Raw genomic sequence first — 27,295 nt, forward strand, 5'->3', positions numbered from 1 at the left:
TAAATGAGGTTTTTAATTGATGTGAATGTGTTTCAGTGCAGGGTCAATAGATGTCTTCATCTTAGAGATGGTTCCTTTCTCCACTGTTGTAATTAGTGAGGGCTGGTCACCTTCCAAGCTGAATCTTATCTGACATGAAATCTGTACAAACTACTTTCCAAGTTTAACCACAAGGTAGCAAGTTATCTCTTTCTAGATGTATTTATCTTACTGCACGATGACTTGCATTTTATGGCTTCTAAATGAGGCATTTGTGACCAGGAAATCCAGCTCGGCAACAAGGGAGACAAACTCTTATACCTATCCCTGCTGGTGTTAGGGACAGTCAAGGTTTATTACACGGGGCTGACACATCAGAGACTCAGGGCAATCACAGAGAATCTTCTCAAGCCCTAAGTCTGGATCCACTAATGAATGGGCTGCAGCCTGGTGAGTTGTCGTAACTCCTCACATCTCTTCTTCATGACCTTGTCGCCATCTGTAAAATACAGCCTTGCCCCCTGATAGAGAATGTTCCAAAGACACCAAAAGATCCTTGGCATCTGGGTGCTCAGGATGTACACAGCATCATGATTTCCTTCCTCAACTGGTTATGAAAAAAGACAGCCTCCAAAACCCTTCAAGTAGGAAAGCCAGCTATTTTATCTCTTGTGAAAGACTCCTCTTGCTTCCATCACGGGAACTCTGGGGCTGAGTGGCTCCTCTGCTGGGTCCCTGGGCACACCACAGGCAGACTGCAGACCAGCACCTGCAGTCTGAGGCATCACTTGACTCGGCTTCAGCGTTTATGATGATGTAGGGCACAGGGGGTGTGATGCACTGCTGGGATAAATGACCACCTCATCCCAGAGTACTCACCTTCAAAGCAAGCAGGGAGATGATAAAGATGGAGACCTTGGTGCAGTTGAAGGGGAAACGACAGAAGTATTAACGTGTCTATGTATACTTGGGAACAACCAGTAGACTTCAGAGCCAGACTGCAGTGTAACAAAGCATTTATCCACATCCTCTGGAAGATCTGGCCCCTAGTCCTGCCTCTTGAAATCTGTACCATGGAAACTTACACAAAGGCAGAGAAACGGGTACAATGATTCCCATGCACCCAGCCCCAGCTTCCACAATTACCAACATTTGTCATCTACCTACCCTCTTTTTTTCCCCCTTAGGTATTTTAAAGCAAATTTCATTTACCACATTATTTCACCGCCAAATATTTCAATATCCTGCCCCTCTTAGGACTGTCAGACAATAAATACCCAATACTCACTACCGGAAAATCAGCAATGTTATTTTTAATACAGCTGTGGTACAGAATGTTTAATTACAGCAGGGCAGAGATTCTAGTTAAATAAAATTAAAAACCTTTATTTTTCCCAAATATAAAATTACTAAATTAATGTCTGAAAAGAAAATATAACATGGTGAAAGCTTTACATTACACCACTATTCACCACAGGGTTTATGATTTACCAATGACATACTCCACTGTTTTGGCAAAAGGATGAAATTTTTAAAACAGTTTATAAACCTAACCATAGCAAAGACTGTATACATCTCCATATTGCACTTTTTTTATGTACAAGAATAAAACAGTAAAGTCAAGTGTATTGCATATACTAAGAACAACACAAATCTGTCACAATTAAACTTTATGCGGAAGCTGATGTGAGTATTAAAAATGTAGAAATGTCATACGTGTATGTACACAATGCCAAGACTGTATTAACAAACTCTATGTACATAACAGTATACTGTACTACTTTAAATGTTTAGCATAGTTGTGTTTATTAATACAGGCCTTTGGTTCTAAACTGCTTGACTAGTCCTAAGCTCACATAGTTTCTTAAGCTTTCATATTTTTTAAATGCAAGTAAATGAGTATAAAAGCACTAAACCTCCGGGTTCACTGGTACAAAAATTACAATGGTCGGTTCCCTTAGGTCATCAAAAACTAGTCACAAAAATAGTTCTTGTATTCAACCTGAATGTGCCACAGGAAAAAAAAAAAAAAAATTTTCAAGATTTTCCAGCTTAGCCTAGAGGCAAAAGGTTACCCCAGCCTCGATTTCAGTGCTATGTACATTCCAGAATACTTGTTTTCTCCAGGCCGTTGATTTTTAATACTACTCTGTAAGGAAGAATAAAATTTAACTCCAGCTTAAGAGTGTCCACCACATACCTCTGTTAAGACATAATGAAAATGTTGAATATTGCCAGCAAGGTTTAAAAAAATATGTGCACTCTCTTAGGACTCTTCCAGAAAATCTGCCACGAAACGAAATAACACGGCTCCTCATTTCCCTCCTCCCGCACTCCCCTCGACCGTTCCCTGTGCTCGGTCTCCCGTGTCCTGCATGTGCCCAGTGATTAGCTCTGGAGATCATCCTGAGTTTGCAAATGACAAAGCAAGTCCCCACACGCGGTCCATGAGGTGACGTCACACCACGGAGGACGAGCTGGTCATGCCGTGAACCAGCGTGCTCGTTGGAGTCCCACTGATGGCGTTGAAGATGTGAAGGGAATTCGGCAAAACGCTGGTCTTCTCCTCCAGGGGGCAAATCTCGAGGCACAGAAACACAAGGTTACCCAAGCGTAAACTGCTCCAAATGACACTTCTCACATTTATCATCCAGTGGCCACTGTTACTGTGAGTGGTGGTGCCCTCAGAGAGCTTGGCTTTGGCGGTTTGCAGAGGGAGCGTGTTACCTCACCTCATAAATGACGTTTTTCTGATCAGGATTTTAAGGAGAAGGTCAAGAACAACATGTTTTGTTTCCTTTCCAGGTTAGTGAGTAGAGAGTCTTCTAACCTCACCAGATTATAAGGCACCTTGAGGCCTATCCTACACGTACTTGATGGGGACACGACCTGGTCTTGTCCCCTGGAAAAGTCTTTTTTAATTGAGTCTGGAGCATCGGGTGTTCTCTACCAGCTCCTTCTCTTAGGGTCTTACAGATTTCTATCCTGGGAGCAAGAGAGTGGCTGCTTCGCTGACCCTGATCAAGTCTCTTTCACGCTCAGTAATGCAGGGAAGAATTCTAAGTGCAAGACTTGAGCTATTGCCAGGTGGAAACTGAGAAGAACATACACACTCAGAGGCTCCCCTGGAAAATCCAAAAGCAAGTCTACTCCAGGTCATGACTCTTTTCGCTCAAGGGTTCAAAGTTTAATCTTCACAGTTGTTGAGATAATGGAAAGTTCAAGGTGTAGTTTAGAGCACGGCATGGCATTGTGTCCATACAATCTGGGAGTTTATTTTAATATTCTCAGCCCACAATTTTCTTCCTACTTTCATCTTTTCTAGTGCCAAATGCTGGCACCCACTGATCAAGCTCTCCATCCTGTCTGGAGGCCCCATGGAAAAGACCTTGAGCTTTCGCCAAAAACTTGTTCCCATGAGACCCTCTCTTTCTGCTTAATGATTCACATGTTTATTCAATTTTGTTTTCCTACTTTTCTAAATGCCCAGAAGAGGGCTTCTTTTTGCACGTGCATGGTCATTATGTCAATGTCTGCAGTTGCCCAAACTCAGTAATAACTTTATGTGAGCCAGTTATCAAGATCCAGAGAAATAAAATTAAAAAATGACATTACCATCCCATCTGAATGTGTGAGCATGGAGGAGAAAAAAAAGCAAGTTAAAGCTTAGACATTTAAGTTAGTTTCCTACAACAGGATCCTTCTCACTAAATCATCACATGGTATGTTAACTGACACAAATGGTCCTGGCTTCCATTTTGCGAGAATGAAAGTACCGTAGGGAACAGACAGAAGCAGTCATGTGCTATCAAGGTGCCAACACTAATCACAAAGACTGAGTCCGTGACTCAGAAGAAGTCGCTGTGGCTGGTGGAGAACAGACCCCTCAGGAAGCAAGAGGAGGTGGCCTTTAAGATTCACTCAGTTCCCTGGGCAGCTGTTTCCCCTGATGACCACTGAGCCCACATACGTAATCCTACCAAAAGGAGTTCATACAGGAAGACGACGGTAGCAGTGCAATCAGGAAAGCTGCCCACAATGACAAGGAATAAAGAAGTAGCCTTGAGGAACCCACGAGGGCACCCAGGTCAGCTGTGAACAGTAAAAAACTGAACGACCCTATCTTTTTAAATGGTGAAAGACACTTACTGCAACAGAGAATTCCTTAAACCAGGCTGGTAAACCCTGTTCTTCCAAAGGACTGGGTGAATAAAGAAACTTCCAGGAACGGTATTGGTATTTTTTTTAACGTGAGGTGTTTTTGAGCTAGATTAAGTGATAAAGAGGAGGAGGGTGCTGGTCTCCTCTGGTCATATTAGACAGTGACGGGTGAGCACAATGTTAGCCGCTCCCCAAGTACCCACGGTCAGGTAGTAGCGGCAGTGCAGCATGCCACACTGTCCTTCAGAGAGCAAAATTCCGGAAGGATGTCGGAGGGTTTAGGCCATCACTGGGGGCACCTGAGACCCCAACTGATGTGTGCTCCCTAAAAATGAGAAGCACGCCAGGGTGGCACCTACCTGCTCATGCATGATTTCAGAAAGCTCTTTTGTCATTTCCCTGTAGTTGGCCTTCATTTCCTCCTGATACTCTAACTGGTCCTCTTTGATCAGCCGTTCATTTACCGCTAAGGCTTGACCGCAAGCTTCCACAAATTGCCTGGAAAAGTGTGGGAGAGGGAAATCAAGGCATGTACAGAACAAAGGATGAGTCCCACTGATAGGAGCTCTCTCTTGAGTGAGCACAGAAACGATCAGTACTTGAAGAAAAGGAGACACTTCCCGTGTGCTTTACCTGAAAACTTCTTTAAGCAACTTCACTTTATTGTCAGGGTATCTTTTTGTGTTTGTGTCGTCTAAGAAAGCTCGGGCATATGCTAGTGGACCAGCATTGACCTGGATAAAGAACAAAGATTTTAAATTACGTTTTGAAGAAAATACCAATTATCATTAATTTAGTTTCAGTTGGCATTTGCTAAAAATGCTGCTTGAGTGAGTTAGTCATGACCTCTGCCCTCCAGGAACTTAGGATCCCAAAGAGGAAACCATGAATAAAGCTCATGATGTTATAAGCTATTTGATTTTATCATCTCAGCCATCCTTAGGGCACTTGTGATGATGGTTCATTTTATGTAGGAAGAACCAATGCTTGGAAAACTTAAGGACCCGTTCAAGGTCGAACAGCCAATAAGCAAAACACCTGAGATCAGAGCCCAAGTCTTCCAACTGGTTATTTGTGCTACATGACACTGAACTAAGAGGTCAATCTGGTGAGTGCAATGAAAATGGAAAAATTAAGCATATGAGCCAGTTTTGAAAAACCAACTGTTCACCTCATGGAATTGTGTAGATAGACATGGGCAAGCTGATCTGCTATCCTCAAATGAACTAACCATCCAGCTGGGCTGGAAAGACAAAGATTTGGGGCATTTAGCAACAGGATGAATGAACCAGAGCCCTGCATGTCTCCTTTAATTCACCAAGAAGAGTTCTCTGAGGTTGGGTAAGTCAGGAAACGTGGGAGTGTTGAAAGAAGGTTAGACACACTGGATGGGAAGGAGAAAGTTCCAGGCACCTGAGACATCTTCGGAAAGGTCCTGACCATGTGATTAGTGCATGATTTTTCCTGGGAGGTCTGGTGGACTTGGAAGGTAAGTAGGGAGGGCTGTCTGTTTCGTCTGTGGCTGTAGGGGAAGGGGACGGGCCGTGGTCTTGGTCCACAGCATACAGGACTTGCACAGTAACTGAGCCAAGAGAATTCACACCAGAGGTGGGGAGACGGGGGGCACAGACATTAGAGGTGGGGCCCTCTGAGACAGGGGCAACTAGCTAACCCTTGGTGATGACTGGATATGATTACTGGATATGTGTGGAGAGCTATGTTAACAACCTAAAGGTAACCCAAATGAAGAATTATCCAAAACGATACATATGTTCAGTTTTAAGAAGATGCAGAAGGGAAGCTGATGAGACTTCATAAAGTCCAGCATAACAAGATCTTGGAGTGGAGTGCAGAATCACGGAGCCACCTGATGTCTCTGTCCTGTACAACAGCAACCCCAGAGGCTCTTGGTGGAAGAATTAAAGAAACACACAAATAAAACAATAAAGTTCATTTCCCCTGACTCCAGCTTTGTTGTTACCCTGGAGGGTGCACGTGTATAAACTTAATCTCCTCATTTCATCATGGAATTCTTTGCTTTTAAAGATGATCGGGCATTTATAAAACTCTAAGGTCACTCCTAGAGACTGTCATACGGAGTGAAGTCAGAAAGAGAAAAACAAATATCGTATATTAACGCATATATGTGGAATCTAGAAAAATGGTACAGATGAACCGGTTTGCAGGGCAGAAATAGAGACACAGATGTAGAGAACAAACGTATGGACACCAAGGGGGGAAAGTGGCGGGGGGTGGTGGTGGGATGAATTGGGAGATTGGGATTGACATGTATACACTAATATGTATGAAATGGATAACTAATAAGAACCTGCTGTATAAAAAGTAAATAAATAAAATTAAATTAAAAAAACAAAACGAAACAAAAAAACCCCTCAAGGTCACTATCAAATGGTAGGGCACAGTTTGTCCTTTAGAAGGCTGGAGCTGTCCAGCCCCATCCCTTACTGGCACACACACTCCTCCACTGGCCTTAGATAGAGGCTGGATGTTCCCAGGTCAGGTTTTGTTTTAGGCTGCAGAAAACTTTGGCCTCTGGCCCGTTATCTAATCAGTCGTGTGGCTAAAATATTTATCATATTCGCTTGATAACTTATTTTGGCACATTAGTCTTTTGGGCCATAAGGGAAGAGGTTGAAAGCATCTGTGAATACTTTTGCAGTGAATGACATTTAGAAAAATGTTAGGTAACAGCTCAGCGTGGATCTGATAAAAAGTTGACAAAAACTGACTTCAGGAAATGAAACCGTTGTATTACAATCTATATGTAACTTTCATAAACACACCCTTCCAGAAAGAGAAAATAGTTGGATATGAGAATATATACATATACATAAAGCAGATGCTAGAATTATTTATATACATTTAAAAACATCAATAAAGCAAGAAGCATGCTGGTCCCTGGAGGGAGTGATTTAACATCTACTAACTTCTTAGGAAATCATATAAGTAAAATACCTGAAAAAAAAACCCTATGATTGAAGTGCACTATACAAACATAAAGGTGCATATATCATAAGTGTTTAGCCTGATAAATTTTCACAAACTGAACATATTTGTGTAATCAGCACCTAGATCCAGGATGACTTTGTCCATAAATGGTACACATCACTTGAACAGCTATAGGAAAAAAAAAGTCTTGACCCCCTATATGCTACTGCATACAAAAACCAATTCAGATAGATTGCACACCTACACATGAATCTAAACAAAGAAAACATAGAATATCTCTGACACAGATTTCTTAAAGAGGACACACAAATAAAGGAAAAATTGATTAGCTGGGCTATATTAAAATAAATAATTTTGTTAATAAAAGATACCATTAAGAGAGTGAAACTTAATGTACTTTTTCAGGTGCAATTTTCATAGAAACCAGAAAACAATAGTTTTATAAGAAAACCTATAGCTATCCACACTTCTTTATATTTAAAAGAGTCTTTATGCTTCCAATTAGGCACCCAGAGTTCCTCAAATTACTGAAAAACCAGGTTGTATGGAGAGCCATCTCCTACCCCTGGCAGACAACTTGGTGAGAATGACACTCTTGTAGCCCCAAGGCTACCGCCCCTCTGGTATCAGGAGAAACTGCACAAATATTGAAGGGAGGTAACGGGGATCACCTGATAAAGCCAGGGATCTACACTGGACCTTGCTGGTGTGAACGACCTAAAATTTCCCAAGGTCTAAGGATCTGTTCTCTGTTGCCCTGTGGTTTGCTTGGTCCAGTGCCCGGCTCACCTGGACGCTCACACTGCCCTGGAGTTTGAGCTGCAGTTTGATCATGTCCACTTCGGCCGAGGAGCACAGCTGCCGGAGCTCGGCCACCTTCTTACTCATCTCGTCAATGGCCACCTCGATGGGGTTCAGGTCCGTGTGGTGCTGGTACATGACGGGGATCCGCTTCTTCACGTAAGGGAAGCAGTGTATGGCTGTGGAGGAACATGGCCTAGAATGAGTCCACAGCTTGCACGTGCTTCACCAGTACTGAGGTAGAAGTGATCATTACTCCCATTCTACAGATAAGGAACCCAGAGCTTGCCTAGGTCACATGCCAGTATTTCGTGGAATGAGAATACTGTCCTCGTTTATCGTTGTGCATGTCTAATGACAGGCATCACATAAAGTCAAGAGAGTTGGGTTCTTGTTAACTTTAATACGAGAAGTTTGTCTTTGAAGAAATCACTCTATCATTCCCTGCTCAATTTTCTCGCCCATAAATGCACTGCTTCCTTGGAAATTATGAGAGCTGAATGAGCTAGTAGGTATAAGATGGCTTTGCAAACATAAAAAAGACTAAATAAACAGTTTTGAGATATCATATAATAAATTAAGTCCAGAAAAGAGTTCCACAGAAATATGCTTGAGCCATAGAACAACTTTGAATCACATGCTTAAGTTTGTACAGCCAGAGAAATCAATGAAAAATAATGTGAGAATATATTTCCAAGCAAAGTAGTTTATGAAGCAGAAATTCACAAACTCTTTGAGCTGCATAATAATAAAGATATTTTAAAACTTTTAAATGATTCAAAAACATTAAATAAAAATATTTAATTTTTCTCACTTTTTTTTTTTTTTTTTTTTACCAAAAAAGGCGCCACTGGATATTGTTTTCCTTTCTTATAATAAGACACCTGAGCATATCAACACCAAAGAGTTCATTTAAAAAAGAACAGAAAGGCTTTCCTGGAGGCACAGTGGTTAAGAATCTGCCTACCAACGCAGGGGACACGGGTTCCAGCCCTGGTCTGGGAAGATCCCACATCCTGCGGAGCAACTAAGCCCGTGCGCCACAACTACCGAGCCTGCGCTCTAGAGCCTGCGAGCCACAACTACTGAGCCTGAGCACCTGGAGCCCATGCTCCGCAACAAGAGAAGCCACCGCAATGAGAAGCCTGCATACCGCAACAAAGACCCAACGCAGCCAAAAATAATACATAAAATAAAATAAATTTATAAAAAAAAAAAAAAGAACAGAAAAATAACTGGTTCCAATTCGGTACTATTTCACATTTCTACCTTATTGCTTATATGGTATATGTAAAAATCTATAATATTCTTATTTAATATATATTTATGAACAGACAGGTAGATATATGCTTAAAAGTTTATTTTATTTTTTAACAAAGCTAAAGTAAGATGGAAGTGTTATGTTTGGATTCTTTACTATTTACTAAGTGGCTGGGGAGGGTTTACTCAAAAAGGACTGATCACAAAATGAGAAAGCCCGGCTCCCTGCAAAACAAAGAGTTCCCTCGGGCTACCCAGAGTCTGACCAAGGCTGGAAAAGACATTCAACGTGATGCAACCTTGTTTGTCACACACTTACAGGCCTGTTCTAGTCGCTACATGTTTTATCAATCTAAGGCCAAGGGTCTGTGTCTACTATTTCTTCTGTGTTCCGTGTGGACACAGAGTTTTTAAGCGGCAACACTGGGACTGGTAAGACCTCTTCGGGCTGAAGGCTCCTTTGATACGTGACAAGAACTAGATGCTGCTGTTTATCAGCCAGGGAGACGGGACACGGTCCTCCGGCCAGAGGTGAACTCGGATGTGACAGACTGACACGCTTTACAGAGGGGAGGGCCACTGCATTCTCACTTGTCAGGACACACGTTTCATGAGGCTAACAGCCATGTCCAAACACACGTGATTAGTGTGATCACAGTGTTTTTGAGTGCCACAGTGCGGTAGCGCCATTATTTCAGAGAGAAAAACCAACTCCAAGGATGTCTGTGAGGTGTCCACATTACGCCGATTTCACTCAGCCAAAACAGTCCTGAGTCACTGCTCCTTACGATGGTTAACTGGAGAGTGAAAGAGGCAAAGGAGGGGTGTAATGATACTGAAAACTCCGAGTCTGTGCGTGAGCCTCCCAGGTCCACGCAATCTGGGACTGCCCCGGCCCCCGCCTTCCTTGCTGGCCTCATCTCTCCTCTCACTGGGGCTCGCTCAGCGCCAGCCACGCCTGCCTGCTGGTCGTCCCCTGAATGTGCCGGGCACAGGGACCCCTGCCGCTGGCCTCTGCCCCGAAGGTGCCTTCTCCCTCCAGACATGTGCAGGGCCTGCTCCCTCAACTCCTTCAAGTCTGGACTGTCAGTGAAACCTACCCTGGCCACGCCATGAAACTGCAGCCCCTCTGCCCCCAACCCCACAATTCCAACCCCCTTTGCTTTTGTCCAGAACATGTATTACCTTCCAACACAGATACATTTACCCATTATATTTACTGTTTATCATCTGTCTCCTCCTGCTAGAGTCTAAGCTGCACAAGCCAGAGAGCTCTGTTTTGTTGATATGCCAAGTTGGAACATTGCCTGTGCTCAATGAATTTAGCTGAACTGAAGAATGTGTTACTGCCCAAATGGCTAAAAGAAAGAGCAAACTGGCCTGGAAGGTGGAAAATTAGGTGGTGGACTGAGTGAGCCACCGTGTTATTAATCAACGGCCCACACCAGGGATCTGCAGCCCTTCAGGCAGGAGGACGAGGAAGAGATGGCTGAGAAGCGCGGGTGGGCGTACGGTCTGGTTAGACTGAACAGAGGGTGACGGGCGGGAGAATACTTCCAACCTGAGTAGGAGTCTGGACATGATTTGGAAGACTCTGGAACAGTGACCGGGAAGAAACTCCATGGAATGAGCTCCACGAAAGAAGGAACAGAGGGGATCACGTAGGGAGGCAGGCTCAGAAATTTACACCGAGGGGGCCTGGAGGGCAATCATTAGGTTTTTCAAATGATTCCACAACTGCAGCTAACTGACTAAACTATCCAGGAAAGTGAGCCAGTCTGGGTTCAGAGGGCAGGGAGGGCAGGGGCTCCCCGACAACCGGCCAGAGGTCAGCTCTGAAGCAATGCAGTGGAAGAAGAACCTAAGGGATTAATAACACAAGGGAAAACTCTCAAATTCAAAGTCTTCAGAATATCCTGGTCTGTGTGTCTTTAACTGAAGGTTGATGTAGTTTATAGGCTCTTAATAGCATTTTTATATCCCCTTCTCTAAATCTTTATACTACCCAGTAATTATCCTTCTGAAATTCTGAGAATCTTTCAGGGCAAAAACTGCACCCCTTTTTGGTGTTGTGTTGTATTATAATCTCCTTTTGCTCATCACCAACCTCAAAAGGCAAGGAGCTCAATGGTGGGTGAGATGTGGCAAAATGAAGTACATTCTTTCCCCACCTGGGCATAATTTACAGAATTCTTTGACACCAGATGGATAGTACAAATCTCTTTTTACAGATGAAAAACTAAGGTGCAGAGAGGTTAAGTGACCTGCCCAAGGTCACACAGTGAGGATGTGACTGGGTCTACAGGACCCAGGCCCAGGCTCTGCACTGCCCACACCTTCTCAAGGTGGTTATTTCCCAAGCCAACAGCCCCTGTGTCTACTTTGCCTCTCTCTGCAGTGGGGTTACTCTTTGTCCCCTCTGCTCTGGCAGGTACAGAGCTTTGCTCTAGCCCGTTATCTAATCAAAACCATTTCTGTGACAAAGCGGGAAACTGGCCAGGGAAAGCACCTCGTGGTAACTGTTTATGAATCAGTATGCTACCCGAGCAGAATAATCCTAATAAAAAATCCTGACCTTGACTCGTCAGTGAGCTAGGTTTATTTAAATCAGCAGTTCTCAAACTTGAGTGGCATCACAATCACCTGGAAGGCTTGGTTAAGCACAACCATCTGGGCCCCACCCCGAGAGTCCTCGATTCAGAAGGTCTGGGTGGAGCCCAAGAATCTGCATTTCTAACAAGTTCCCAGGTGAGGCTGATGCTGCTGATGTTTCCAGGAACAACCTTCGATAAGCACTGATCTGAGGTCATCACAGCTGTAGAGATAAACGTGGTAAGCTGGTAATTCTCATCAAATGACTCCACCTAGAAATGCAGTTATTTTGCTTAGTAAGAATTTGCTCCTGTGTCCATTAGAAAAACAATTCATTTACCTATGGGGAGGGGCTCATGTTTTAGAGGCCAATATTGTTTGTGCCTTACATGTTATCTTATTATTCTAAAAGCAGGAGCAGAGACTCCTTCTTTAAGAATGTAGGGTTTTGGGGGGGTTTTTTTGTATTTTAACTTTTATCTCAGTTCCCTCATAAGAACGGTGAAAAATCCTGTGCAATATGCTGTTCTGAGCTATTTCATTATGAACCATATTCCTTCCCTGTTAACAGCTTTACTGAGACATAAATCACACACCACACAGTTCACCCACTTAAAGTGTACTGTCCAGTGGCGAGGGTGGAGCCCCACCTGAAACACGCCATCCTCAGTGCTCCTTTCACTGACTATTATAATGATCCCTGTTCCCGCCCAGGCGGAACACTTGACAACATCCACTGCTGGACAAGCAGCGGGTGCTTTCCAGGTTCGACTTAAGTGTGGCCACTCTTTGAAAAATGTCCTTCAATAGCAGATATAGACACAACTGGCATTCTCAACAGCCTCCTCATCAATTTTTTTTTAAGTCAAGAAAGCGTTTTATTTCAGGTTACCCGTCATTTGCTGACCCTAACCCTAAGAGCGATGGAGTCAAGCTCCCCTAAAGAAGGTAGAAATCACTCCCAAGATGACTCTACACTTGTCAGGAACAGGGAGATAATGCACAGCATAGCTCTGGGGGTGGGTGATCAATGGCTAGGCAGTGCCAAAGGATCCATTAACACTCTGGCACAGCTGAATGGGCAGCCTGTGAATGCAGTGAGCTTGCTGGTACTGGAGGTGCCCAAGCTGAAGTTGGCCAGCCACTCAGAGACTAGGTGGGTGGGGTCCAGCCTCATGTCCCATTTATTCACCCCACCTAGAATCTCTGAGCAGGCTCATGCTGGTGTGTAAGGGGTCTCTTCCCATGACACAGATGCAGCACTGTGTGTGGGGGTTCTTGACCTGGGGGGGCCATGGGTCTAGAGAGTCTGCAAATCACTTGAAATTGTGTGCAAAAGCATTCTGAGCTGTTTTCACCAGATTCTAAAAAGGGTAAGTTAACCTGACATTGGATATGAACTTCTGGTCTGGTGGAAGAATAAAATACAAATAGGTAAATAGAAAAATGTCATGAGTATTCGAAAGCAAGCATTACATACACGTTAAGCTGAAACGGATATGTAAGGAAAGTTAACTAAGCTCGAAGGGCCCTTCCAATTCTAGATGCTTCTGGATCCCTTCTGGAGGGCTCTTTATCTTGACATCTGGGCTGATGTCTGGGTGTGATTCTTAAACAAAGGGGCCAGGGAGACTGTACCTGTCAGTATGGTGCGCCGTTTGCACTGCTCCTCGACGCCGCCCTGCCTTTTCCCAGTCTGGGTGAAGGGCATCTCAAACATGAAGCGGCGAATGTTGTGAGATCTCTCAAACTCCGTTTTTCTTTCTTGCAATTCCTTCTCATCAAAGAATGGGATCACATGAGTCACCTGGATATACGCATACTTGGAATCCAGATCCTTAGGGTTGACCTTTAAATGCATAAAGGAAATGGAAGATAGCTATTGCTATTGAAAGGACTCCTCCAAAGCATGCCGAAGCTGTGTTTTTCCACTTCGTGTTAGTAAAAGTTTTGGGAAATTTCAGAAAAGTTTGAAAAAAATAGTACAACGAACACCCACATACCCACCACTGAGAACGATTGCTAATACTTGGCTATATTTGTTTATATGTGTCTATTCACACACACACACGTATATGTAGACTTTTTTTTAGCTGAAGCATCTCAAAGTAAGTGGTTCACATCATGACACTTGAGCCAGCATCTCCTAAACATGAGGATATTCTCCTCTATAACCACAATACATCATCATATGTAACAAAATTAACACTAATTTCCTAATAGTGCCAACTATACCAAGTTGAGATGAATTTCTCAATATTATTTATAGCTATTTGTGTTTGAACCAGAATCTAATCAATGATTGCATTTTACATTTAGTTATGTCTCCTTAGTCTTGTTTAATCTAGACTATTTTTTTTCCATGACATTGACTTTTTTGAAGACATCATACTAGTTTTTGTGTGGAATGACTCCTCGTCTGGATTCCTCTGATTATTTTCTAAGCTGTATTTTTACATATTTGGCTTAGAGACAGAAATGTTTATTTTACTAATAATGTTTAAAGCCTAGGTCCCCAAATCATAATTAATCTGTAGATAGATTAGAAATAAACAGATGTAGATGAATTAATTTAATACAGGTACAGACTAATCTAAGACTGCTCGGATTATAAATTTAGTTCCTGACAGACTCAGCATATGAATGCTTTTAAAACTACACGGCTAGACCTCGTGGTGCTCTAACTTCTGTGACATGCTAGAAAATTAAACATAGGCACTTTCCATACAAAAACAAAAGTTAATATATTAGGGAGACAAATCAACTTTGCACATCTTGTTTTTAAGCTTCTAGAGCAATAAAAGGGGACATGAAAGAAATGACCATACAGAGAATTTGGAGACAATCCTGGAATAAGGGCAAACAACTGAGATCAAGATGGGTTTACTGGTCCAAAATTATCATGCACCACTGTTCTCTTAACAGAGACGTGTGTGAAGAAACATGAAAAACAGATGTGCAAGTGCCTTAAACTCTGGAAGTTCAGAAAATACATAGTCATGAGTTATTTTTCTTTTAGAAAAGGCCATCTGGCCAATCACTATAATTGTATTCAAACCTCTTAGACTTAACTTTCTTTAGTAGAAACAATTTAAAAGCAGAGGAAATGACGATTCTTGCCTATTTTTCAGTGGTGTTTCCCTAGTTTTCACTTTCAAACTTGTATGTGTGCATCAGCAGAAGGAATAAAGGACTGGTGTTTGAGGAAGAGAAGGTGGTCTAGGACATCTTTCAGCTGCTGCATCAAGGACCACATATCAAAAGGGCAAGAAGAACCAATGCGTGAGAACCTTGACAGAAGGTTGTTAAGGTTAAAGCCACAACTTGATCCAGACAAAGGTTTTGGTTTCAGAGAAAAAGGCAAGTTGGACCTGAGTGATTTGGTCTAGAAAGGAAGTAGGTCTTAAGTTGTGTTGAGGTTTCTAGCTAAAAATGGACCAACAATGTATGTTTGTCCCTTTTCCTTTGTGCAACTCTATTAAAATGACAGTATAGAATTAACCAGCAAGGACCAAGAAGAGAGGACAGAACAGCAGTGGATGAGTTTAATGAATATCTGGAAGGCAGGTGCATGGAGATGTACTTCCTGACTTGGGAGAGAAAGTTCTACTCCAAGTTCCCATGGAGAGGGGCAACAACAGGGGGAGTCAGATCACCCTGCAAAAGCCTGTTGTGATAGACTTAATGTCTGCGTTCCCCCAAAATTCTCATGCAGAAATCTTAACCTTCAATGTGATGGTATTAGGAGGCAGGAGGTGATTAGGTCAGGAGGGTAGAGCCTTCATGAATGGGATTAGTGCCCTTATAAAAGGGACCCCACAGAGCTCCTTCACCCCTTCCTCCATGTGAGGACACGGCAGTAAGACAGCAGAACGTACAGAAGTTCTATCTTGGCCTGAGTTTCAGAAAGCAAAGGGATCCCATCTCTCGGGAGATGTCCTGAAGACAGCGGAACACAAAAACATATAGGAAAAACGTGTACGTTCAGAAAGGGTTTTCATGGGAGAAATACAGCAGAGGACAGCCTCTCTAAGTAGAAAGTAGATCTCATTCCTACAAATGGGCTGGCTAATTAGTTCATTCCTTGGTCTCTCTGTCTGCCCATCCATCTGTCCATATATCAAACAATCAGTCAGAGTGTCAAGTAACATACCAGGCACTGTGCTAAGTGCAAGCAAAAACTACAGTGACAAACAGAACCTAGGACCCTGCTCTCACAGAGTTTCTAAATAGCTGGACTAAAAACAGGATATCCCTTCAGATGTTAATTATTGTGTAAAACAGTATCTTTAAAATTATGAAATAAAGGTTTGCTTAATGAAAGACACCTGGGACGCACAGAAAGCTATTAAGAAAAAAAAATACACTTGCCACTCAAGGCCAACTATTCTTAACTTTTTCCTGGGTCCTCTTTTTTCTACCACATTTATAAATATATAATATATGATCAATCATACATAAAAAAACAATATTATATTGCTATAATACATTTCCAAGCATAGTCATACCTTGCCAGAATCTTGTATCATTTTGACGTTTTCAGAACCAAATTTATCTGAGTAAAGTTTAAGGAGTCTCTGAGAAATTTCTGACAGAGGCGTGAGTTTGGGTTCCTTGTAGATATACTCCTTTCCATCTTCATCTTCAAAGAATCCCTGTGACATAAAGCACAATTAGAGCTATCCCCAAATATAAGCCCAAGGCTTACCACCCAGGAAGGATTCTTTTGTTACAGGCGTTAACAACAACAAAAAAGGGAATGATTCTAAAAACAAAATCACGCTTTCCGAATAGGAAGGAAAATGATAATAATGTGAGGTCTGGGTGCAAGGTAAAGGCGAAACACAAAATTGCAAACTCATCCAAGAATGCTGTCATTAAGTGTTGAGGGAAATGAAAGATTGGGGATTCAAGACTGTGTTCCCTTGGTGAAGTCTAATCATGGGATTCAAGCCTGTTTCACATTCCCAAGGAGCAGAACTCACTAAGACATGACTCAACAGCCTGCTATCCGCAGCCCTCAGAAACGCACACACATCCCTTCTCCTGATCTCTGCCGTTTACTTGGGATTTTACGGCATAAAGGGAAGCATTCTGGTCTGGCAAAAGTTATGTGAAGTTGGTGTAAATTCTATTTTGTCTTCCTGATGAGACAAACATTAAAGGGCTGTAGCATAAGATCAGGAAATATTTTCATTATCACCAGTCATCATCTGTTTTAGCACCAATCATGTCTCGATACAAGAAGGCTAAGTATTGCATGGGAAGTGAAAAAGGTTGAAAACTAAAAAGCCCGGATTGGGGTTAATATTTGAAATAAATTAAAAAAAAAATTCTCATCTAAAATAAAAGAGAGAAAATGGTGCAAAAAACACAGTATATAAAAGAAAAAAATGCAGGCTAACATGAAACAAAAAACACCCACATCAAACTAGGAGTTTAGATGCAGTAATTTCACTACATTACTTGCTTTTTAAGCATTTACTGTAATTACCTCCACATCTGTTTCACTGTCTGTAAACTGGTATTGCTATAAAGTTATAAAAGACAATAAATAACAGGATAAATTGAAGGTTATATAATGCTCATAGAAAACCACACACCCTGAATAAATGGATTGTAATTTATACTATTTAATCATGTTAGAGACTTGGAGGTTAAACTTTCAGTTAAATTTAAATGACCCCTTTTCTAAAGGGTTCTGAAATATTACAATGGTAAATCTACTTGCAGAGATATTGTATTATAAAAGACAGAGAAGCACAGGGACAAAGGAAACCAGAAAGTCTTAATTTTGGTTTAAAACATGCAGTATAGACGTGTAAGGGAACAGGTGATTTATTTCTGTAAATGGAATAAAATGTTAATTTTGTTTTGGAGTTTGTAATGACTGGACAGATATACATACAGACTTGAAAAGGAAACTTGCAAACCACACTGAAGTACCAAAGATGCCGCTAAGAATATCTTATGGAAGGAGAACTTACCGCTGCCTTAAGAAAGTAATAAAGAAAAGACAGGAAGAAAGAAAAAAAGGCAGAAAGTTTACTACTGAGGCAGATAAGAACCATACTAAACATGACAAATTCATCAAATTAGCATTTCTAGAAAACAGAAAATTTACAAAATACCACTTGGTATATAGAGTTTAAACAAGAAAAAAAGGACTTGAGACGGCCTCGAGAACAGAGAGGAGGCTCACCTGTCCGAAGAAGGCTACTCGGAAGTATGTCCCCAGAAGCCTTCGGCCTGAGTGCATGACCTCGGTCACCTTGCTGTAGGCTCGGTGCAGTGTATCATACAGATGGGCCAGCCTCTGGAAAGCAGAACGAAACCCATTTCTTCCCACTTGCAACTAGTAGAATTATTTTAAAATAACAATGAAATGATACAATATAGGTGAAAATTCGTTGGACTTGAGTTTCAAACAAAATCAAGAATGCATTTTGACAGCACAACTGTAGTGATCATTATCCAACTGTTTCGTTTTCTACCCAGAGGGCCATCCTGCACCTTGAAGACCCACTGGATTTCCAGTGCGGTAAGCCAGTTCAGTCCTCTGATGATGTTTGTAGTCTTTGCTTTTCCTACTCCATTCCTTAGCTAAGAGAAACTGGATGGCCTCCCCAGCCCAGGAAGGATGAAAGGGTCACTGTTTTCCCACGTAGGTGGAGTGCCAGAATTCCCAACCCTTGTCGTTTGAGATTTGAGGTCTGGGTAGAGGTGTGACACCTGATGGCTCTGAGGGTGGCGACCGCCAGTGTCACGTGGAGGGTCAGAGGTCATTGCTCAAATGGCCTGCTTGCGCTCTCTGCATATAGGAATGTCTGGGGATGTGTGTCACTCCACTGTCCTCTCAAACGGGAGAAAACAAACCACTCAGATACCTCAAAATCCCTCCGCTTCTCGTAGATGGGGATGATGAGCTTATAAATGTCGGCAATCAGCTCATAGCGCTCGGCCTTCCAGAGTCCGTCTGCACACTGTTCCAGGAGCTCCATGAGCACGTCCTGATCAAAGAAGAAGGCCCCCGGCCAGGAAAGAGTGTTACAGGGAAACTGGCATTGTGTTCCTTGCAGAATACATAAATGGTTAAGACGGCCATAAAATTTCAAAATATGTAATATTTTTAAACACTAACCTCCAAGTTCTTTTTTTTAATGAGCTATTTTCCAATCATGTTTACAAACAGAAACGAAGGGTCACATTGTGTGACTGTGTAATAGTTAAATGCATGGAAGAAAATTGAAATTGATGGTTTCACACATGCTCTCGATTTTTGTTCTTAGTTTTCTTTTTCTAAATATACTTTAGATTTTCTTCCTTTCTGAGGAACGACGACAATGCTGAGACATGGAAAGTCACTAAGCATGACTTCAAACCAATTCAAACATCTTAGAGCGACTCAGTAATGGACTGCGGTAGGCACTACGCCTGCCTCACCAACATTCTTTCCCTTTTCCTTTCAAAATGTCTATCTACTGAAGTTTGGGCAGTCACCCTGCCTCCATTAAAGCCCTTGAACTCTGGAAGAAGCTAACACTATGACTCAAGGGCTGGGACAAGTGTCTCAGGTTTAAACTAACCAGCATAAATCTATTTTCTGGCCAATCATTGCTTCATCATGTGACCTAAACTGGCCAATCAGGGTGAATTCTAGGACCCTTGCTGGGAATGCTGGGACAGATGCTCTCAGCAGACTGGACATGCCAGCCCCAGTCAAGCAGGTAGCTTGACTGGGGCTGGCATCCATCCCATGGCCAGCCAGGGGCCTGTCTGCCCTATTAACAGAGTGGAGAGCTCCTCCTCCCTTCCAAAGTAACTGTATCTTTTACCACTTTGTTAAACATTCAGATTGATGTGTCAATCCTCTGTGGAATTTCCTAATGGGAGCCAATTTATTCGACCTTTATTTAAGCCCATTGGAGTAGGGTTTCATTAATGAGGTTGAGTAAACTTCATGTGCTTATTTGTCATCTATATAGATTTGGTGAAGTACCTATTCAAATCTTTTCCTCACTCTTCTTCTACTGGGTTATTTTCTTATTATTGGGTTTTGAGAGTTCTTTATATATTTTGCATAAAAGTGATTTATGATTTTCTCCCAATCTGTAGCTTGTCTCTGGATTTTCTTAACAGTGTCTTTTGAAGAGCAGATGTTTTAAATTTTGGTGAAGCTCCATTTATCAAGTTTTTATTTTCTGGATTGTGCTTTATACATTACATCTAAGAGATCTGTATCAAGTTCACAAAGATTATCTCCTATGTTTTCTTCCAGAAGTTTTATAGTTTTATATTTCACATTTAAGTCTATGATCCTTTGAGTTATTTTTGAATACAGTGTAAAGTATGGGTCAACTTTCTTTTCCCATATGAATGTCCAGTTGTTCCAACACCATTTGATGAAAGACGGTCTTTTCACCATTGAAGTGCCTTTGAATTTTTGTCAAAAATCAACTGACCATACGTGTGTGGGTCTATTTCTGGCTTCTCTACTTTGTTCCATTGATAGATGTGTCTGTCTTTGTGCCAATATCACACCGTCTTGATCACTACTGTAGCTTTACAGAAGGCTTTCTCCACAGTGACATGAACAATATTTTGGGCCAGATAACTCTTTTTTCTGGGGGGCTGTCCTATGCATTATAGGATGTTTAGCAGCATTCTTAGCCTTTACCCACTAGATGCCAGTAGCAGTAGCACCACCCTTCCCCCTTTTTCCAAATTGTGACATTAAAAAACCTTTCCAGACACAGCCAAATGTTCCCTGGGAGAAAGGGGGCAAAATCATCCCTAGCTGAGAACCACTGCTTTATCTTGAAATCAGATAGCATGGCTCTTCCAACTTTTTCAAAATTGTTTTGGCTAGTCTAGTTCCTTTGCTTGTCCATATAAATTTTAGAATCTGTTTATCAATTTCTACCAGAACTCCAGATGGGAGTTCAATTAGGATTGCTTTGAATCTATAAATCAATTTAGGGAGAATTGACATCTTAAAAATACTGAGTCTTTCGCTCCACTTATTTAGGACTTCTTTGATTTCTTTCATCAGTGTTTGGTAGTTTTTAGCATACAAATCTCTACATATTTATACCTAATTTTCCAAGGTTTTTGATGCTTTTATAAACAGTACTGTTTTTTAATTTTGATGATTTTTTTTTTTGGAGTAAAGGCCTTTATTTGAGTAAGATTTAAAGTCATCCAGCATACCTGTTTGTAGGAATTATACAAAATAATTGTTAACAACACGGTGAAACTATGGTATAAGAATCTCTAAGCGTGAAGGTTGATTGATTTTTGTACACTGATCTTATGTCCTATGATCTTGCTAAATTCAGTTTTAGTAACTTCTCTTGTAAATTCTTTCGGGTTACTTCTGTCACAAAAGACAACTGCATCTTATGTCAATATATGCAGTTTTATTTCTTTTTCTTACCTTACTGCACTGGCTAGAACCTGCAGCACAATGTCAAATAGGAGTGGTAAAGCAGGTATTCTTGTCTTGTTCCCAATTTTAGGGGGAAAGCATTCAGTCTTTCACCATAAAGTATGATGTTAGCTGTAGGTTTTTTGTAGATAATCTTTTTTCTTGAAGAAGTTCCTTTCTACTCCTAGGATTCTTTTTTAAACTCATGAATGGATATTGAATTTTTTCAAATGATTTTTCTGCATCTATTAAGATGGTCATAAGACTTTCCTTATTTATTCTGTTAATATGGTGAATTAATTGGTTTTTACAGGGTTGGACCAACGGTGCATTGTCAGGGTAAACATCACTTAGTCACAATATATTCCTCTTATTTATATACTGCTAGATTAAATTTGCTAATATATTTTTTAAGGCTTTTATAGTTGCCTTTTAATATGTTTGTATCCTCCATAGTTCTGTAAATGAAGGGCAGGACCTGTGTTTTTCATTACCAGCCTAATGTTTCATTATAGTCCTAATGTCTATGGTTTATAGGTCCAAAGAAAATAAACATTTTAAAAGCAGTTGTGAATCAATTTACCAAAAAATACTACCAAACTGACTTAAACAAACCATCTTTAAAGCAAGACATTTAATTCCTATGTCATATTTACAACATACAAATCATAAAACTGTCATCTGTGTGACTAAACTCTGTACCAATGCTTATAAAGAGGTGCATCAGTTGTCTCATACTTTTATTGTAGGTCTCATTAAGTGCAAACACTGAAGCCAGAATATGTAGTAATTATCCTAACAGCTATAGACAAAGAAAAAAGTCAGTAAAGGTCCTAACACCATATCTTTTCTCTGTGCATTTGTATTATGAAGTTGCAAAACCTCTCTCCGTTTTCTCTTAGTTTTGTCTCAAATCTTTTCCAATGGAGAATCTATCCAGGTTAAATATGACAAAATTTTATGATTCTTCTCATGCTTCTCTGATTATACAAATCTACATAAAAGAAAAGCATAAAAATAAAACTTGTATAGTGTCAGTGTCAATGTACTTACTTTAGCATATTTGTAAAACTGGGAAGGTAATAAAGGTCTAATCTAATTTGGCAGTTGTGATGATCAAATAAAATTTTACCCATTAAAATGCTCTGAAAACTAAATGCTATATGTAATTAACAGGCCAGTTAAACAAATCTCTCTTTTTCAATCATCACTTTCTACTTTGTACTAATTTTTGAAAAATGATATCTTACTTCTACTGGGTAATGTAATATCCCACAGTGCCATATACATATGTGGTAGACAAGAATTTCTTGGATGAATGAATCGATCTGTATTTTTGTTAGTAATATAACAATATTACTAATAGCCGTCCTTCACCGTAGGGAAACGAGTCCTTTATCAAAGCCTTGCAATTCTTACATATCTTAGATCACAGACACTGCACTGGGTATTTATCGAGCATCTTCATTCTCAGTGATGCTGTGGGACTATAGCAGAGGTGAACAAATTCTGAGAAGACCCAATTTCCCATCAGGGATGAGAATGCTGTACAACCAAGGAATTCTTCTGATAACAAAATAGTCAAGGCATGGAAATTTACCCATCTTAAAGCTATTCTTAGGTTTAACTTACAGACTACTCATTTGGCCCCTTCTTTTCTCACTACTGGGTTTTGTTCAAACTATAGTATGGTTCACACTGTAGATGTAAATACACAATGATGACACCCTATTTATTGTGGATGGGATCAGAGAGACCTAAAGTTTCTTAACTCCATGCCTAGCAGTTACAGCACAATAAGACTCTAGAGTAACTTTAATATAATCTCATAGAAAATTGAACATTCTTCTCAAAGAGTTATAACTGTTATAACCAGGCACAGTCACTACCACATCATTAACTTGATTCTTTCATTCATTCATTCACACATTTTACCAAGAAGCTACTACATACAAGGCACTGTGCTCGACACTGGGTTTATAAAACAAATCTATATAAATAAAATTTAAGTTTCTGTAATTTATAAAAATGGCTCTGTAGATTTTTACTAAACGTGGGGTGGGGGTGGGTTTGGGATAGTTTATCAGGTTATAGTTTATCAGGTTATGTGGTATACATGAAACTGGCTTTGAGGAGGAGGCCCTCAAAGACACAGAGAGGTTGTCCTTCGAAGCAGCTAGAACTGATGGACTAGAGACCCATGACCACCAACTGGAAGAGATTTGACGTGCATGTTGAGATACTGAGGACAGAGAAAACCACAGTGATTTCAAATACGTGCCAAACTGCAAGTCAGAAGGGTAGACACTCTGAACTGAGAGCAGTAGGCATTTACTGACTTAACAGTAGTCTGTGTGTCTCTGAGCGAGTCCTGGGGAGGCCAAGAACCAAGTGAAGAGAGCACTTCCTGCTCATAAAGCTCAGATCTCTATGCAGATCCATAAAGAGACTACAAAAGATGGTGGTGAGTGTGCTGATAAATGCGCAGGGAATCAGGGATGCAGACAGGAGCAGCACCTATCCGGTGATGGGGGATGGGGGGCCATGGAAGGTTGCAGAAAAGTGATGACTGACTGAGTCTTACACATCATCAGGAGTTAGTGAGGTGAAGGTGAAAGGTGGGAATAGCAAGGAAGAGGGGGGAGACATTCCAGGGAGTGGGAACAGCCCGGGCAGAGACATGGGAGAGACGGCAGCATGGTGTGTGAGAAATTTATAAGTAGTCTGAGGGCTAGAGTATAAAATCTGAGTCAAACAGGGCAAAGAGATGAGGTCGGGGAGGTGGAAAGATTAAATATACAGATTAAACAGCCACACTCAAAGGTTGCTAAAAATAAATGAATAATTGAATATAGATAATTTTATGAGAAATGAAAATGCACACAGACATACATCCACTATCACAACAAGGAAGTATTATATAAGGAAGATGTTACTTGATTTTAAAATGATGTTCTGTCTATCCTCATAAGGTGTCTGCGTATAGCAGCCTTTCGGGTACGTTTTGAATGGTTCTAGATTTAGTCACTTAAATATATAACACATAGAGTTTATGAGTAATCTCCTGGGCCAAATGCTCCTAATTGTGAGACTAAGATTTGAATACTACTTTTACTCATTTGTCAAACCAGAAACACAAGGAAAGTTTAATAACGATGAAACCTGAATTCATGTGGCATATCAATACCATGGACAATTCAGTTCACTATGGAAAACTCTGCCATATTTGGCACAAAAAAATAGACTTCAACCAGGGACACTTCCCAGAATGGTTGGAAAACAGTAATGTTTCATAAAGTGAATAGAGCTTAGTAAATAATTATGAAATAAGTATCACAATTTGATGGTAATTAAGAATTAGGAAATAATACATCATCAACCTATATATGCTACTGGACATTATTTTATCTTTTCTTTTGATTCAGGAGGCATTCAGGATCTATAGTGTATCAGTCTGAATATCACTTTTTATTGTAGAAAATGGTAATGTATACTATAAAAAGCAGAGTAGAGATTTTACCCAATAACAAATTAAAAATGGCTTTTATTTTTTAAAAAGGTTAAGTCCTTCTCTCATAAAGGTAGAGTATGGATTACTGAGCATCAAAGCTTAATTTGGTAAGGTAAATTATTCAAGCTAATGTCAACTCTATACCTAGACGTTTACAGCTGGTGCATCAAGTAACAATTCTTTGAACAGAAATAACCAGCAATCATAGACAGCTAAGTTTGAGAGACCATATGTCAAGACAAAATTATAAAGAGTCATAAAAACTAAGACATCATAGTAACTAAACATCGGGGCATATATGAATAATATTCTCAACAGAAATTCCACGTATTAATTTACTTTGAATTCTCAGCAATCACTTGAAAACGAGAACTTATACTGACAGTGGTCAGAGAGTGGTGACCTTGAAAGGCGATCATACAGAAAGTCTGATAGTTTTCCCCCTTGTTTAAAATCTAAATGCCAAGTTATTTTTTTCTAAATTGTCAATACACGCAAAGAACTATAAGTAATTACTGGTCGGGGAAAAAAAAAACCCTCAATTAGCTTTATGCACCTGGAACATATACATTTTATGATATTAGACTAGACTTAAAAAGATCTCGGTACACTAAGCTCGTAAGCCATTCAGGAAGCTGTTTAAAATGTAATTAACCAGTCATTTTTAGGTGTGCCACAGACATGCAATTGAGGGCACCGAGCACCTGTCTGTGGAAATAGCTCACTAATGCTGTGCATGGGCACGTGTGTGTGCTTGAAAATGCATTATGAGCCTGTGTATTTGCAGGGTATTTAAAATTTTTTCACTTAAATAATATTTGCCCCATCTTAGGATTGACTGATTTAATTTAACCTTTCTTATGAAGCTAGCTGTCTCTTTTATCTACCATTTGGGAATAACCGTAAGCATGTGACCTGGCTCGGGCAATGGCGTACATCATGGCATCATTCACATTTCCACTATATTATCGTTTCTCAAGATACAGTCGAAGATCCTTTGTATCAGAATAATCACCTGGGATGCTTGTTAAAATACAGATTCCCAGGTGCTACAGTCACCCAACTAAATCTGGGGATGGGTGGGGGTGGGTTAGAATGGGAATCTATATTTGTAACAGGAATCTAAGTAATTTTTAAGCACACTAAAGCGTGAGGACTAGTACACTAGGTCAAACTTTCTAAGACAGGCACCTCCCTCATATATCACTGAGCTGGCACATGGCACACAGCTAGTTTACGGAGCGAATCAACACATGTAAATGTAGAAATTTCTAAGCCACAAAGAACTGAGACAACTTTCAATTCAGATTCTAAGGGACCATGGTTTAGGTGTTTCTCCTCAATGGCAAGAAAGCATCAGAAGCAGTGTTGTGTGCTGGGGCAGGGACCACATCATGCTCACCCTTGTCTCTCCAGCATAAGGAAGCTTAGGAAATATTTGCAACAAGAAGCAGGGCAATATGTCCTGGTATGAGACAAGGTAGAGCAGTCAGACAAGTTCCATGGGCCACGCTCCCTACTGCTACTGTTTTCGAGATAAAAGCGAAGATATGCTATATAACTTTTATGGTTCTAAGAGCACTCTCGGTCAAGGAGAAGTAGATGCTTAGACCACTCTACAGGGTTACAGAAAATTGCCAGGCTTGGATGAGATGTAAACAGAGGAACCACAGAATGTGTTTTGTTGATAACTCTCTCTTGGGATGTTCTGTAGGTATAAACATTTTATGTTTGTTATTTCTGAATAGATGCAGTTTGGCTAATACAAGTCAGTGACCTGCCTGGTGAAACTCACCGTTGCTGGTCTGTGAAACAACACTTAGTGTGCCAAATACAGTCGCTCCTCATTATTTGCTGTGGTTATGTTCTATGGTCACCACCAACACTGAATTTGTGAACACGGAACATCCCCTTCTTGGGGGAATACAGGATTAGGCTCCAGAGAGCCTCTGGTTACAAAATTTTTGACAACTGATTAGTACATAACCTTGTTTTATGTGTGTTTCTGTTTAAAGACACCTCATTTAGTACATATTGTTGATTCATTAATATTGAACCCACGACCCAAAGCACTGTTAACTGCTGCCTGAACAGAGCTTATCTGACAAGTATTTTCTCTGTAAGGCACATCACCTTCCTGAGCTCAGGAACACTGGACAGCACTTCAGCACCATGCTAGGGGGCCAGAGAAGGACCCCCGTTTACGGCACGAGCTGAAACAAGGAGACAGAGTGTTGCCTGTTCAGCCTCAGATGGGAACGTGTGGTCTCAAATTTTTTGCTGCTTTGTGCCATGTCCCCAAATGACTGCAAAAGCACCTCAGTGCATGCTGATTCTGGGGTAACAAAGAAATTTTAGCAACTGGGCAAATAATGAGGATGGACTGTATTTTCCATTTCCCCACTACAGTCCCTTTTGGCCCCGTTCCTCCCTTGCTCTGTGCCATGCGGGCCGACGCACCAGGACTGCTGGCCTGCCTGCTGGGCTCAGCCAGTGGAAGGCCAGCAGGAGACTGGTGGACAGAAGGAGACTGTGGGGAGGGGGTGCCTCCCTCCCTGTCCCCATGCCGGGACTGAGCCGGGGCAGGTGGCCCC

At 41.0% G+C, this 27,295-nt stretch overlaps 1 protein-coding gene across 11 annotated transcripts in view; it reads right to left on the reverse strand.

Moving 5' to 3' along the window:
• Window positions 1-614: 614 nt before the first annotated feature.
• DOCK9 (dedicator of cytokinesis 9) overlaps window positions 615-27,295 on the reverse strand; it is a 324,209-nt gene continuing 297,528 nt past the window's right edge. For all 11 annotated transcript variants that reach the window (XM_059903279.1, XM_059903276.1, XM_059903274.1 and 8 more), the window contains 8 exons: window positions 18,651-18,773; window positions 17,966-18,079; window positions 16,272-16,418; window positions 13,402-13,612; window positions 7,900-8,090; window positions 4,774-4,874; window positions 4,500-4,638; window positions 615-2,560 (listed from right to left, as the gene is read on the reverse strand). In XM_059903279.1, the coding sequence (XP_059759262.1) occupies window positions 2,438-2,560; window positions 4,500-4,638; window positions 4,774-4,874; window positions 7,900-8,090; window positions 13,402-13,612; window positions 16,272-16,418; window positions 17,966-18,079; window positions 18,651-18,773 (1,149 nt within the window). In that variant the 3' untranslated portion in view covers window positions 615-2,437. The remainder of the gene's footprint in view (window positions 2,561-4,499; window positions 4,639-4,773; window positions 4,875-7,899; window positions 8,091-13,401; window positions 13,613-16,271; window positions 16,419-17,965; window positions 18,080-18,650; window positions 18,774-27,295) is intronic.

The sequence above is a fragment of the Balaenoptera ricei genome, chromosome 18, assembly GCF_028023285.1.
Source record: "Balaenoptera ricei isolate mBalRic1 chromosome 18, mBalRic1.hap2, whole genome shotgun sequence".
Classification (NCBI taxonomy): domain Eukaryota; kingdom Metazoa; phylum Chordata; class Mammalia; order Artiodactyla; family Balaenopteridae; genus Balaenoptera; species Balaenoptera ricei.